The 15,452-nt window shown below is 42.6% G+C and overlaps 1 protein-coding gene across 17 annotated transcripts in view; it reads right to left on the reverse strand.

Moving 5' to 3' along the window:
• The window catches only part of LOC307216565 (disks large homolog 5-like), a 131,579-nt gene that overhangs the window by 78,182 nt on the left and 37,945 nt on the right, over positions 1 to 15,452 (reverse strand). For all 17 annotated transcript variants that reach the window (XM_079976973.1, XM_079976979.1, XM_079976978.1 and 14 more), the window contains exons 2-5: positions 10,164 to 10,232; positions 5,794 to 5,962; positions 5,174 to 5,317; positions 4,138 to 4,321 (exon numbers count right to left, since the gene is read on the reverse strand). In XM_079976973.1, the coding sequence (XP_079833099.1) occupies positions 4,138 to 4,321; positions 5,174 to 5,317; positions 5,794 to 5,962; positions 10,164 to 10,232 (566 nt within the window). The remainder of the gene's footprint in view (positions 1 to 4,137; positions 4,322 to 5,173; positions 5,318 to 5,793; positions 5,963 to 10,163; positions 10,233 to 15,452) is intronic.

The raw sequence follows: 15,452 nt of genomic DNA on the forward strand, positions 1-15,452 counted from the left end.
GGACTACTTTCGATTTCAAAGCAAGATGGAGAGCTGTTGCATACCTGAAATAGAGCTCTCGAGGGAGAGGCAATGTGAAGGAAGATGTTTTGATTTCAACATGGACAAAGGAAGAAAGCAAATATTCTGCACAGCTACAGGAAATAAATTCCTTCTGCAAGCTAAAGAATATGGATTTATAAAAATGTGATGGAAAGTCATTCATCAGTGGCTGTGAGAACAAAGGGTTGGATAGGAATGGTGGAACTTGGACTAAGTAAGAGAGGAATAACATCAACTCCCGAGAGCAGGAATATGGGAAGTCAGGCAAAATGTTTAATTCAGATTAATTGGCTAGTATTGAGATTTGGCATGATTTGGAAATGTATTAATGTGGTTACCATTGGATTGTTATTAATGAAAAATTAATAAAAAATATTTATTTATAGAAAAAGAAAAGTTGGCAACTCACATATTTCAGGGCAGACCCGAAACAAAGGGGTCTTACTCCAGTTTGAGCCCCAAACCAACTAAATAACTGCATATTTTCATACCAACATATATGTGTGGAAAGCCAGCGTAGATTTCTGCTTCCTACAGAGGTGAAATTTAGGGTGAGGGGACTCTACCTCTCTACATTTCAGACTGCATATTATTCTTCAGGATCACCAATATCCCTCACCAACTTCATGGGACTACGTGTTTGATCTGTGATAACATAGCTACAGCAAGTATATATAGAAAAAACAAAACACACCAAATGCTTATAAAATGCATTTAGTACAAACACACACACACACACACACACACACACACACACACACCACACTTTGCAGCCCTTCTTAGGTTACTTTGTGCTTGTGTACAGTGTCAATATTTGAGCACAAGTAACATGCAATTCAGCCTTATACAGGCACAGCAAATTCCCTTAAAAACCGAAGCTTCTGGAAAGGGGGATAGAGGCAAAGATTGCAGGGATGGAACAATTGCTTCCACTGGGGGGTGGGGGGCAGAAAAGTTTGTGCCCCTTTGAAATAATTCTCCTGAAACTCCTTAATAAACAAATAGAAAACGAAGGCTAAGCCATGTCTGAAAACGTTTGCGTTTTCAACTGCTTGCTCTTTAACGGAAATAAATAAAAGTCGAGGCATGAGCATAATGGTGATAGAAGAGGAGAGAAAATTTAACAAGGAGGGAATTCTCCCATTCAAATCCTTGATAGGAAGAAGAGTAAATAATCCGAGCTGGGCCAAAGGGTGCCACCATGGCAACAGCAAGCAGGAAGAGACTTATAAGTTAGTCAGCTGCTGCACGGGAGAATCAGTGGCCATCTCTGTCAGTGGAAGTAATCTGATCCCAATTCTCTGTCCTTTTAAGCCATCAGGCTCCTTGTGCCTTTTGATCAAGCTGAAAAGACACCAAGCTCAACGCACCTACAAAGATTGGCACATGTTGCTGTTTGCCTCCCACCCCCACGTCAATAAGAATGAGACTAATCCTGATGGGCAGTGACAAAAGCATGGATGCACACTCGCAGCTCCTGTTCCAGACCAACGCAATTCACTTCAACATACTGAGAAGAGAAGCCGCAGATTCTTTCTTTTGCTATTGACTGTGATGAAAGCAAACAGGGTGGAAACCCCTCCCCAAAGGAAAATAAATGATGGGGGCCCCAGGTTAAGATTGGTACAGTCAAACTTCGGCTCCCAAACGCCTCCGTTATCATACATTTTGGCTCCTGAATGCCGGAAACCCAGAAGTAACTGCTCCAGTTTTTGAACGATTTTCGGAAGCTGAAGGGCTTCTGGAGAGATGTTTTTTCCTTCCCTCCATTGACTTTGTTGACTGCCCTTTGGTCCTCGGTTGTCAAACGTTTTGGAAGTCAAACGGTCTTCCGGAGTGGATTATGTTCGACAACCAAGGTTTGACTATCATCTCTTTTGCCAAAGCATCAGAACCGATGCACCAGATTTTGGCCCTTTAGTTCACAGTGTTTCTTATTAGTATTTTTATTTAAAAGCTCTCAACAAAGATTTTTCACAACGCTTTCCATAAGAAGCATTCACTAACAAAAGGCTGGCCTGGAGTAAAAACCAGAACCCTGCATAGAGAGTAGGATCAGCAGCAGCCTATGCACATGCACAAAGATGGAAGCAATATTATTTATTTATTTATTTATTTATTTATTTATTTATTTATTTATTTTTATTATTTATTATCATCATCATCATCATCATCATCATCATCATCACCACTCCTAACACTTAGTGAACACAGTTTCTCCTGGTTTACAGAAGGCCCTGTGGTGGTTGAAACAGAAAAGGTAGGTGACTGGAGTGGAAGTGGTTCTCCACCGAAGTCCAAGCTGAGCAATTATGGCATAAATTCCGAAAAAGAAGAAGAAAGGAGATAGGATCCATGATGGCAGAGGCAGTGAAGTATCTCACCTGCTTTGCAACAGTTGTCCAATTGCGTTTCCTGTTCCAGGTGGTGAACGACCTAGCAAATCTTGGATCTCTATGCTCAACCTTCCTATCCAAAATACTGAGGAGTTTTAACTAAGCTGTTTTCCCAGTGTGCACCCACCATTATTGTCTTAACATATCTGTTGCAAATTAACCCAATGCACCAACACCTCCCTGCAATTATACTTGGGGTCTCTTTCGAAAATGAACATTGGATCCAGTGCCATTTCCACTTGAAGCGCTTTCCCGCAGGCCCCTAATGCACCCCGTGTTCCTTGCCTGGGTGGAAGAGGCTACGTGCACTCCGCCTGAGTTGCTCCCCATCTCTGGCCAGGCTGTTCAGTTCCCCCCACTTTGCACGCTTCAGCAATGGAAGCAAATTAGGGAGACCCCTCACTATCCTTGGCCCCCTTTCTCTACAAGGGTCAGGTTGCAAAGCCAGAGCTCAGTCCTGTGCAAAAGGTGGTTTCCTTTGGATTCAGAACAGGGGTGCCAACTTGAAATATTGGGGTGGGTGTCAGGGAAGCTACACCCAGCATAATCGATCACAAGATCACAAGCACACAGACATACACAGCATTTGAAAGTCAATGCCCATTAAATGGGGGGCAGGCTCCCTCAAATATTTTATAGGTTGTGGCAAAGGGACCACAACCTATAAAATAAATTAATAATAATAATTTATTATTTATACCCTGCCCATCTGGCTGGGTTTCCCCAGCCACTCTGGGCAGCTTCCAACAGAACACTAAAATACAATAACCTATTAAACATTAAAAGCTTCCCTAAACAGGAGGATACAGGATACAGGAGGATAATTTGGGGTTCTGGACCTAAGTATTAACCCCATCATGTGCTTTCAGGACATTCAGCTTGGGCAGTTTCACACACTACTAACATGTTCACATTCACATTTCAGATGCCTAGCAAAAACAGTGAATGAATGGGACAGAAGAGCTTGTGGGACTTGCACAGGTCAATGAGCTCTTTATGCCCCCATCTCCTACCTCTGGGAACCAATGAGACCAATCCTTCCCCTTTATATTGCCTAAAAAGCAGTGGCGTACCCAGTGGTTGGCCCTAGTAAAAGGCGCAGACCCATGGGAGCACAAAAATTGCACCTGTCTATTCTGGCTCAGATCCTCTGGCAAGGATGCAAGGGACCGATACATCTCCTTGCCAAGAGCACAAGGGAGCCTAGGTATGTGCAGTGTGCCTAGGAATTGGTTCATTATTATTTTTTTCAAAATATAGTCCAGCCCCCAACAGTGTCTGAGGGACAGTGAACCGGGCCCGTTTAAAAAGTTTGAGGACCCCTGCTCTTGATATTGTTGGGTTACAGCTCCCACCATCCTTCTCATCTCTGAAATTAAGAGCAGCTGAAGTGCAATTTGAGCAGCCCACTTTACTAGAAATTAATGAGATAGAAAATGGCAGCATTTCTAATTTACACAACTAGGTCTGTGTTATAATCGAAAGTAAACTGCTCCTTGTAGTAATGGGGGGGTATGGAAATTAAGGAAATCTATGGAAATTAAGGAAAAGAATAAGCACTGTGTGTTAAAGAAATGGAATGGAAGAGACACTCTCCTGCAGTGCCCAAACAAACACTTGAGATATAAGTGGGGGTGGAAAGAGAATAGAAAATAAATGAGAAGCTAAACTCAGCAGGCAAAAACAGGGCAGAGGCTACCTGCTGCTGCTGACTGCGCAGGTCTGTTATCTCCTTCAGATCCTCATCATGAAGTCTCTTCATTTCCTCACATGACTGCTGGAGGTGATTGTGCTCTCGTACCAACTGGCTGTTCTTCCGCTTCAAAGTGTCCATGTCCTCCTTCAGCTGTGACTGGTCACTCAGCAGACGACTGTGCAGTGTACTGTTCAGATATTAGAAATGTACACAGGAAGCGCTTGTAAAAATGCTCCAACGACAATTAAAAAGCAAATTCAGAAAACACGGAACAGCAACATTGCTTTATCAAGCAAACATCCCCATAAAAGAACCACCACAAATACAGCAAATCCTCTGGACTCAGAGGGGTTTATTAATTTTATACAGCTGTGTCTCTCAAGATGTTGTTGGGCTCCTCATCAGCCCAGCGAGCATGCCAAACATCAGTTGTATTCCAAGACTCTCTGGAGGATCATAGTTTAGTCACCACCATTATAGACTATCAAACACAGAAATTACTATGTGTAGTGTCATCTCCTCCAATTTGATAAAGAAGTTAAAAAATTAAGAAATATCCACCATTAGAAACCACCAGATTTGCACTGTTGCCTGGTGTTGTGCATTTTGTTGATACCTAATTGCCTTTAAGAGAATCCTCCTTAGCAGTGTCATTTAATGCACTGGACTCCAACTTGGAGCTGGTGAAAGCAGGGTTCTGAAAGGGGGAAGCAGGGAACAAGTATGATCAATGTATGATGAGAAGGTCATCCACACCAAGCTAAGCTTATACCCCCCACCATAATTTTCAGAAACTGGCTCTCCATCTTCAAAGATATTTTTTTAAACTAATCCTAAATCTGCAGCCAAAAGCTTTGAACATTATCTCTTTATTGATGTTGAAATGATGGCATTTTAAAAGTTGACTGAAGCTGGAGATAAGAAAACTACGATGAAGGACCTTTGAACATTAAAATCTAAGGCAGCTTAACTGACACATAGTAATGGTAGGAGGAAACCAAAATACATCTCTGTGCATATGCTGTGTGCCTTTACTTACTGATAGAAATCAGCCTCCTTAGCAGATTCTTCACATCTTTTTAGCGTTTTGGTGTGTTGGTTCTGTAGAGACTGCAGATCGGACATTGCCTTCATGCACTGAATCTTCAGCCTTTCATAATCATGGTTTGGCTTGGGGGTAGGCCTACCACAAAGATAGATTTCAGTTGAGCATGACCTTAACACAACATTCACATGAATACACATCAAACATTTTAAGTATTAAGGTGAAAGAAAACATGCACCCCTCCCCCAAAGGTTAGTTTATATGAAACAAAAATGATGTATTAAGCATACTCTGTACCCACATGGAACAGAGTTGGCCACTGGTGGTTTAAATAATTTGCAAAGAACATCACTAGTTATCAAAGACTGGTAGTCATCTAGGATCATCTAGTTCAACCCCCTGCAATGCAGGAATCTTTTGCCAAACACTGGGCTGTAACCCACAACCCTGAGATCAAGCGTCTCATGCTCTCTGACTGAGCCATACTAGGCATCCTTAGCTGTCCCACACCCAACTCAAACAGCTGTGCCTTGGAAAAGAGCCAAAGACCCATGCCCAAGTGCACATGCATTAGACCTGGGAATATACCCTCATGTGACCGTTCAGTCTTTTACCTGCAGTCATCAAAGGTTGACCCAGGAGACGACAGTGCAAGACGCTTCCTCAACTCATCCCTCTCACGGGTAACTTGGCGGAGCTGAAACAAAATGGTCTCCAGTTTCTCATTCATCTGCCTCACATCAATGACTGCAGGGGGTGGTGATGATGGTTTACCCGTTGTACCTGTTGCCAAACACAAACAAGCACGGAATTAGGGGGTTAGACAAGAGCACTTTCCAAAAAAAAACACCAACAAAAACAAAAACAAGCAATCTGTTTGCCAGAAAAGGTGGATAAGTGAAAAAGCTATTCCAAAGGAAAAGACTGATAAATTTGCCAAGGCCATGCATGGCTGCAATAAAAACAGACTTGTGATCAAGTGCACACATTTAGGGTGCTATCCACAATGCTTCCACCAACAATTGTTTTGTTGATTTGTTATCCCCTAAAATCAGTTATCTAAACACAATATATTGAGAACTGAAGTCAAGTTTCTAGGCCATGTAGCTTTGGAGATGAGCTTGAATACCACTGAGTGCTACCTGAATGACTCCCAAAGATTATCAATATAACAAAGTGGTAAAATTTCTTATGACGAAAAAAAAAATCTTAGGGCCTACTCTCTGGGCACAGTATCCTGTCTTCAGCTACCTATTCCTCTTACATCGATTTTCTACTTAATCCTAGGCTATCTGGAGATTATTAAAAAAGCAAATGCTGACAACTGGAGCATTGTGGAGCAAGCTGAAGCACCAATGGTGACAAAAGCAAAAAACCAACAAACCAGAGCCAAAGGGATTCAAATTCTGCCTTTTCCATGGGAGGAAATTATGAAATAAGTCCCACAGCCCTTCTCTTCATTAAAATGTCCCCCAGAAACAGCTTCTCTCTGCTCAATTTAAGAGGGAGCCTGAGTTTTTCATTACCACAAAAGGTTTCCTAGCATTGTCAAGTGTGACTTGGCATATGCTTCAAGTAGCCCTCTAGCTTCAGGGGATGGGGAAGATTTGCAACACTCATCCCTTTCCTTACAGAGGACATTTCTAGCTGAATGCTAAAAGGCTTTTGATTTCATCTGACAGCTCACTTCAGTGTGAAGGAAGTGACCTGGGCTTAAGCTCTGTCTTCTTTTTTCCACCTGACTGACTGCTTCATGCCACAGCATTCCCATCCTTCGCTTCAGCCAATCCGATTCCTTCCAACACGCTTGGGACTGGAGACCGAAGCTCCATTTTTTAAATTATTCCCCCACCTTTCGGTAACACGCCTCTTTTCAGACAAACTGGATTTGTCATAACATTTTTATTACAACTGCCGCCAAGTGCAGCTTGTTTTGTCAGCTTAAATAAGTGCTTCACAACTCAATTTTTGCTTCCACACTCAGCCCTGAGAACCAATCAGTATGTGGGTCACTTTTTTAGGCTTGCTTCCAGGTAGCCAGTTTCCACTTTAGTCACCAAAGTAGGCTCACTCATCTAACAGGGATGTGTCTCATCAACATAGTATTGTGTCCAATGTACTATACACACAAAGTCCATGAACTTTGGGGATGAAAAAAGTAGATACAATATGGTGGCTGGGGACAAAGAGTGCATTGTCCCCCAACTTGGCAACCTCCAAGAAAAAACTGTTGGCAGTTGCAGTGCCTGCTGTAGGTATAGAGACTGATGCGGAAGAGACATGTTTTGTTGCAGCTGGGGCAGATGAAGATATCTGATTGTGCTGATTCAGGTGTACCACTGTGGTGTTGTTTCTTCTCCTCCCATCCAGCGGTCATTTCTCCTTGTCACTTCTATGGATGCACAATTTGATGGCCTGTCTCCAGGAACTTCGGTCATCTGCAAGGTGTGGTTAATGTCACTAGCCTTTGTGTCACATTTGCAGACATCTGTGTAACACAGAGATGGTCTGCCAATTGGCCTGGTGACTGAAGCCAGCTCCCCATAGAGCACATCCTTGGGAATCCTGCCATCTTCCATTCTGTGGACATGGCAAAGCCAGCATAGACATCGCTAAGACAGGAGTGCGAACATGCTGGGAATATGGACTTGGGAAACATCTTTGTTTGACATTCTATCCTGCCATGCGCTACCGAAAGTCCTCCTGATGCAGATGTGGAAGGCAATGAGGCATCTCTCCTGGTGGCTGCAAGTTGCCCACGACTCACTTCTATAATGAAGTGCCGAACATACAGGCTTTGTAGACCTTCATCTTTGTAACACGTTCTCCTATAACCTTCTGTGGAGGTGGGCCCTTGCCATAGCTACCTTGACAATACACTTGTCCAGCTCAGCATTGATGGAGAGATTGCTGGTTATGGTGCATGCATGCATTGCTGTGAACCCAGAAGCAGCAAGAAAAGGGAGCGTGGCAGGCTTATACACACTCCTCCATTGTGTGCAATGACACGAAATTCAACCCCCGAACAAATCAGGGGTTGCCTGTACTACACAGATGGTACTGCACTCCTTTGCACATGTCAAAAATGCTTTCTTCTATTTCACCTAATTTTGGGGGGAGGATTGCAATAAACATTGTACATATCGTTTATGTTGGGAATGTCAGTTGGTGCAAGATTTTTGGTATTTAATTTTGATAAGAGTATTACTGAAGAAACTACTGTTTGTTGTCCAAATTTAACGTTGCTGAATATTTTGATGACGTCAATGTAAATATATTGTCAAAAGAACTGGCTTTATATATGATCTTGGCAGCATGGAAAGTAATTACAACTCATTGGGTGGGAAACAGCCCCATTTTTTACACTGGACGCTTGGTAACACTCACTCTGAAGTATACCTATAATGGAGCAAATTATGCATAATCTCAGATTTTGACAAGGACTAGATCCTCCAGCCACTTTTATATGATTTGGCATTCCCTCATGACATATGCAGAGGAATCATCATTTCCAAGACAACTTGTCACAAACCTGGCAAATCTGAAATACAGTTGAAATCAAAATTCAACCCCCATTGCAAAGCAGTTTTATTATCAAAATTTACATACTTTCCGCTGTTTGCAATGAGCAAATCAAACCAAAGCAATTGAAATAGCTCAACACAATGGATGCTTCAAGTAGTCTCTCCAAATTCAGCTAAAAAGGCAACTTACACTGGCTTCTCCAGTCTCACTATTATTCAACCCCTTGGATGGAATTCCTCGCAACAGCACAAATACAACTGGTGTTGTCTCAAGCATACCCAATGCAACTCATCAAGGGCTTTGTGAGTTGCACCAGGTGTGCTTGAGGTGGAACACATGAAAAAAGGACCACAATTTTTTGGAAGACATATTTGCGTGTGACGGATTTTATTTAAGGCCCTCTTCCACTGGAAAAATGCAGCCAACTTGTAACCTGAGCTTCTGTGACTGTAATCTGTGCCACTGTGATTACAGTTCATGGGCATTTGTGGTGTCTGCCTCAACCTTGTATCCCTATTGAGAGGTGCCTGCAGTTACAACACATGGCTAGCAAGGGAAGTGCAAGGCCATATGGGCTGGCGGGCATCAAAGAACCTTGGAAAGAGTTGCAAGGGTTCTTGCTTCTAAAGAAAGGTATCTCCTTGTGTGACCTTGGCTCCTAAATGCAAAACAAGTGTCCTTGTTCCTGCCATTTCTATCAGAATGTCAGAATGATGCGATTAAAAATACTACTTATGCAAGGGCCAGGGGTGAGGCGCACAACAGTGGGGGAAGATATATACATAAAAGTAAAAAGAATCACTCTTCACATCTCACTGGCATCTCAAAAAGCACATGATGCAACCGAGAAAAACTTAGAAAAAGGCACGGTAAACCAGGCCAATGCTCTTTGTGAACCACTAAGCAGCAGGGCATAGTTCAACTGCTATCAAGTTCGTCCAAAGCCTCATGTTTTTGGTGCTTGGGTGGGTTTACAATATAGCGCGGGTGGTGCTATGGTCTAAACCACTGAGCCGCTTGGGCTTGCCGATCAGAAAGTTGGCGGTTCAAATCCGCGCGACAGGGTGTGCTCCTGTTGCTGTGCCAGCTTCTGCCAACCTAACAGTTTGAAAGCACACCAGTGCAAGTAGATAAATAGGTACTGCTGTGGTGGGATGGTAAACGGGGTTTCTGTGCGCTCTGGTTTCCGTCATGGTGTTCTGTTGTTCCAGAAGCAGTTTAGTCATGCCTTAACACAATCCTGGAAGTGTAAAACAGATCTTCCCCTTACCCTCCCCCAAACAAATACAATGTGTGGAATCACCACTCCTAGTTGTGCAAGAACAAGTACTGTACTTCCAGCAGAGTTCTCAGCTATTTCACCTGTGTGTATTATGAACAAGAAGACAGATTTGTTCACAATCAACATGCAACTCAAAGCAAACAACCACAACACCACAGGCACAAGCACAGTTCTTACCAGTACTGCTGAGAGAACTGCTGCTTTCAGAGTCTGATGGCATTATGGACAGTACGCTGTAAGTCGATCCTGTGGGGGGTGGGGAAGATAAAAAATTACAGATTAAAAAAAAAAGTGTTGCTTAATTTACATGGGATATGCAGTTAACAAGCACAAGCAACCTTAAAATTTTTCCTACCATCTCCCAATCCCCCTTTCTCTAAAATAGCTACTCACCTCGTCACCTATGGCAAATAGCAAATGCAATGGGGTGAGGATAAAGGGCTTTTTGTCTCCTTCATTCCATGACTACCAGTTTAGGTAAGCCAGTCAAACTGAAGACTAAGTCGGCTGCCACCACTCCCCTTTATACTCCTAATCTTGGACAGGAGAGAGCTCTGAAGCAGAGATAGCATCCAGCCTTAGACACAAATACACCCACGCACCTACTTAGCATAAACTAAGGAACTAGGAACATTGGAAGCTGGAATAATCCTGCAAGTTTCCGTACAAATGCATCCAGGACCCCAACAGTCAAATTCTACCACATTTATTCAAAATAGAAAAGAAAGAGGAAGAATAAAATAAACAAGTGTCTATTACATCCTATCCTATTATCTTTTGGCTTTATGTATAGCATAAACGGTCAGTTGAGGGATTTTGTGTGACAACAGCACACTTTTTAAAGAATTCTGATCCAGGTGGGCCTTAACTAACAGCTGGCCGTGTTACGACAATCACAAGCCAGTCAGGTGATTGTCCTGGGGGCCGAAACTGGGGCGCATTGAATTTTTCAGCTTTCAAATTTCAAAAATGAGGGGCACTAAGAAGTTGCAACGTGACTGGGGAATTATAAATATGTTTTGGTACAATTCATATAATTTAGTTTTGTTCGCTAAGTAAAATGTGTGTAAAATTGCACAGAAATCATGAAAAATGATTGTCAAGCAGTTGCAGTTATAGTATATATCATTATTAATTTTTATTTAGCATTATCTGACATTTTCAGAAGGTAAAATTGCAATTCTTTGGTTTTCAGAAAGCATCAAACATAGACTTACCCAGCTAAATGTTATCTAATCACAAAAATCCCACACACCCAAAACTATATTTTAAGACCCCTCATTGAAGAAATTCACAAAAATTAAGCTCCACGCCCTAAAATGACATGACCTACAAACAACCAAGGGGCAGTGAGTGAGAGATGGGCTACTTGGCTAGAGATAGGCTGGAGATAGGCAATCAAAGTGCAGAACAGTCTTTTTTCAGCTCTTGGAAGTAACTTCTTACAGAAATTGGAGGACTGGGGAGATCGAACAGGCTCAAAGGAGGAGGTTAGGGAGAGCAGAAATGTGCTACAACCCTCTCCTCCCAGCAACCAGGCAGGGGAATTTAGCTGGAGCAGGACTCTGGTTCACCCATGCTCCCTCACCAAACACAAAATGTCTGCAACTGGTCCCCAAATACATTCCTCCATCTGTACATATTCCCACGCATATGAGTGACAGCATTTTTACCAAAAGGAAATGAAACCCAGAAGTGCCATTCTCCTTTTCAATCTATACACGGGCGTACCTGTTCATAAAGCGAAAAAAGGGAACACATGTACAGCTTTCCTCAAGCATCCCTAAAAGCTTGAGAGTATCCTAAAAAGGTGTAAACGTTTCCCACCCCTTTCTCTAAGATACAGCATTGCACTGCAGTGGCAATCCCAACTACCCCCACAAACTCAAATTTTCAATACCCCATTGTGGCTGTGTCTATTCACCCACTCCCACTCCTCCAGGCTGCTGGATAGTTAAAAGCTTGATGGTTTTTTGGTGTGTGTGTTTTTTAAACACCCTTTCCCCCTCAGGACTGCAGGTCTCTTCAGATGGAAAGATGCTCCATATAGCCAAGGTCCCTAGCCTGATGCCTGACTTGAACCACAGACTGAAAAAGGAATGCCAACCATTAAAACTGTGTATCCTTTCTCATCAGTGCAGCCAGATGACAGCCACCAGGCCTGGCAGACCTCCACAGAAGCAGCTGGTGCCACAAAAACAAGAAATACCCATATGGGAGATCAACTGGCAACAGGGAAAACGGAGGAAAGAGATTAGCACACGAATCCGAAAGTAATTAAACGAAAGGGCTTCTCTCCTTCCTTCTGTCTCGTTAACCTCAAATGGTCGTACCGCAAAAGAAAAAAGTCAACAGCACTGGTCACTGTAATTATTTGGAACAAAGAAAGCAACAAGTACTTTGTCCAATGCAAGACTACTTAAATGGGAAAGGATGACCAATCCTTCAGCAGAAAGGCTAAATGAGGCAAGGCTGTAACCCATCACATGCCAACAAATGGCACAGTGGGCAAGAATAATGTAGTGTTACATAAAAAGGCTCAGGATGTCATGGTAATGAGTGACGGTTTACTGAGCCGCCTCCTGCCTATCCTACACTAAGGCGGCAAAGGGAAATGCTCTCAGCGAGAGAAAACAAGTCCTCCCTCTTCCCTGGCCAGTTCCGCCAACAAACTGCTCAGGTTGACTATGCTCTAGCTCCCCTCCCTCCCTTGCCAATGCCAGTGGGATTGAATCTGGCTCTAGGACAAGTAGCCAACTCTGGGCTCTTCAGTAATCAACAGCTGAATTGAGACTGACAACAAAAAAAAGAAGAGTTGATTGTGCTAAAGGCACTCTCTGACCCATCACATACCCGATATAAAACAGTCTTTACTTAGCATGTAAATGCCACAATGGCAGGAAGCAGTCAGATCTTCCACAGCAGGAAATTGCGCAGCTTGGGTGCCATGACAGAGAAGCAGTGTTTGAAATGTGTCAGGCGCATTTTGCTCCTGGCTTTCGACCCCTTGCGACCAAGTGAAGATGCCTGGGCACAAGGATAACGCCTGACATCTCCACCATCTGGGAAGCATTGGAACTGGACTGCTTTCACACATTAATGCCCCGTCCTGTAGAATTCTATCAGTTATATTTTATCTGCACAATCGGAATGAATTCTGGAACCAAATTGCTTTTTCTGTGCAGACTGAGCAGGAGCAGTCACCATTATGAAAAACAGGTCAGAATAGGGCACAATATATTTGGACTGTCCCTGGATCAAGTGACTTTTCTGCTTTAACCTCTCAAAGCTCTTAACCTAGCTCAAAGTTGTCATCTGAACTAGCCAGATGTTTAACTGAGAATCAATCACAGTCAGTCCATCATTTGAAAAATAAGACTTTAGAGCCGTCTTGCCCCCAACTGGCAACTAGACATTCTGTTTTGGCGACCGCAGCCTTGGTTTAAGGAGCCATTTGGCACCTCCTCATTGGCAAAGTTGATGAAACTTCTCTGTTGCAGGAATCCATACATCAAAACAACTGCATAAGGCCAAAATCTAAGAGTCATACTCTATTATTGCTGTTGTACAGCCTCTGTACAAAAAATAAATAAATAGATTGTTTTAAAGAATAAAAGCCTAATCAAGCTCAGTGTTCGAAACTCCCATTGTTCTAGGCGCATTTTGTGTCAGGGAATTTCTTTGATTAGCGTGAGCAGTTTCTGAGCTCTGAGCGCAGTACTGCACCTGAGATTTCAGATCAAAACTGCAGAGTGGAAGGAAAGGACCTTTTTCTGCCTCCCTGAGGCAGAAAAGCTACTCTCTGAAGACGGGAGAAGAGACCCTCTTAAGAATATTAGAGAGGTGGGCAGGGGAAGGACTAGATCATGTGAAAAACAAACATAACATTTTAGTAGCAGTTCATTCATTTTCAGCTTTGTATTCTTGTTATTAAAAAAATATGTGCCTAGACATTCTGTTGATGTGCCCATAACCTAGGTTTAAGGTGCCATTTAGCTCCTAGCTTTTATATCTTAGTTTCTAACACTGGTCAAGCTAGATTTTAAAACTCAAGCATTTCTATAATGCTTAAGGCAGGTGCTTAATCTTATACATTAGATAAGGCTTCCAACTGAAGTACTTTAGTACAATGCAAGATGTAGTTGGACCTGCTTACCTAACATTTTTGAGATTAATTTAGAAAAGGTGCAGCTATTTTTCTACACATATTTTTCACTGCACCTTCTCAGAAACAGCATCAGTAAGCATCTCTTCCTAGTTGCCTGCTGGGAATTTCCATTATCAATTAAGCACAGATTTCCCCTTCCACCTTCTCTTCCACACCACTTCTGTTGCTGGTAACACCTTCTCTCCACTCCTCCTGACAAAGGCCTGAGTTCAGCAGTATGGCAAATGTTTGCTTATCCACATCTCAGTGCACCAAACTGAGCACCAAACAGGACTCCAATTAGCTTTGGGGATGCAAAGGAAGTTTGATTAAGATGGGAAATGATCCAGTTTATAAGGCTTCCGTTGCCTTTCACATCACCAGAAAAACTGCCCAAGGAGCTGAAAATTCACATGGATATGCCATGCTGCATCTTCTTTTGTTAAAAGCTTGTGTTGCCAGATTTGTCAGAAGCAGTAAAACTCACAGCAGTTGCTAGTGCTAAGGGGTGTTTTTTTTTTGGGGGGGGGCGGTAAGTGCTGTGGTTATCAAAGCCAAATTTGTGCATTACTGATGTTCATTTACAACTGCAAAATGCGGTTTGATATATGCATCAATTTCACATTGGTGTTTTGCTGCTAATATATATCTAACAGTATGCTGCTTTGTGGTCTCCCCTTTTCCAAGAAAATAGGAAGTTTCAGGGCAGTCTTTTACAGGGTTAATTTCCTTTTCCAGAGAAATAAAAGTACTGGAGACTAGGCATGTTTTTGCATATCCATGAATAAAAGTGAAAGTTGACTAGAAGGAGCAGGCAAGTACTGTACCCTGTCAAACTATGCTCGTCCTTTACAAGCATATTGTAAGGGTCAAATCTGGTCCATAGCTATTGCTGAAAAATTAAGGTATAGTAAGTCAAACAAAAGGCTTGTAATCAACCACATGGCAAAAAATATATTTAAAATATAAATGATGCACACAATGGTAAAATGTATCCCGCGAAATATGCCAATATTTGGAATTCTTAGTAACTCTTCAAGTGAACAATCTCATACGACCCCGAGGACAACGTCCTGATATTTACAAACAAAACAATTTATAATAAGGACATGTTAAAAAAGGTAAAGGTACCCCTGCCCGTATGGGCCAGTCTTGACAGACTCTGGGGTTGTGCGCCCATCTCACTTAAGAGGCCGGGGGCCAGCGCTGTCCGGAGACACTTCCGGGTCACGTGGCCAGCGTGACATGTTACTATGCTCCAATATCAAGAATTGTTCTACTTCCCAGGAACTGTGAATGCAACAACTCACATTTGTACT

The sequence above is a fragment of the Podarcis cretensis genome, assembly GCF_951804945.1.
Source record: "Podarcis cretensis genome assembly, chromosome: 5".
NCBI lineage: Eukaryota > Metazoa > Chordata > Lepidosauria > Squamata > Lacertidae > Podarcis > Podarcis cretensis.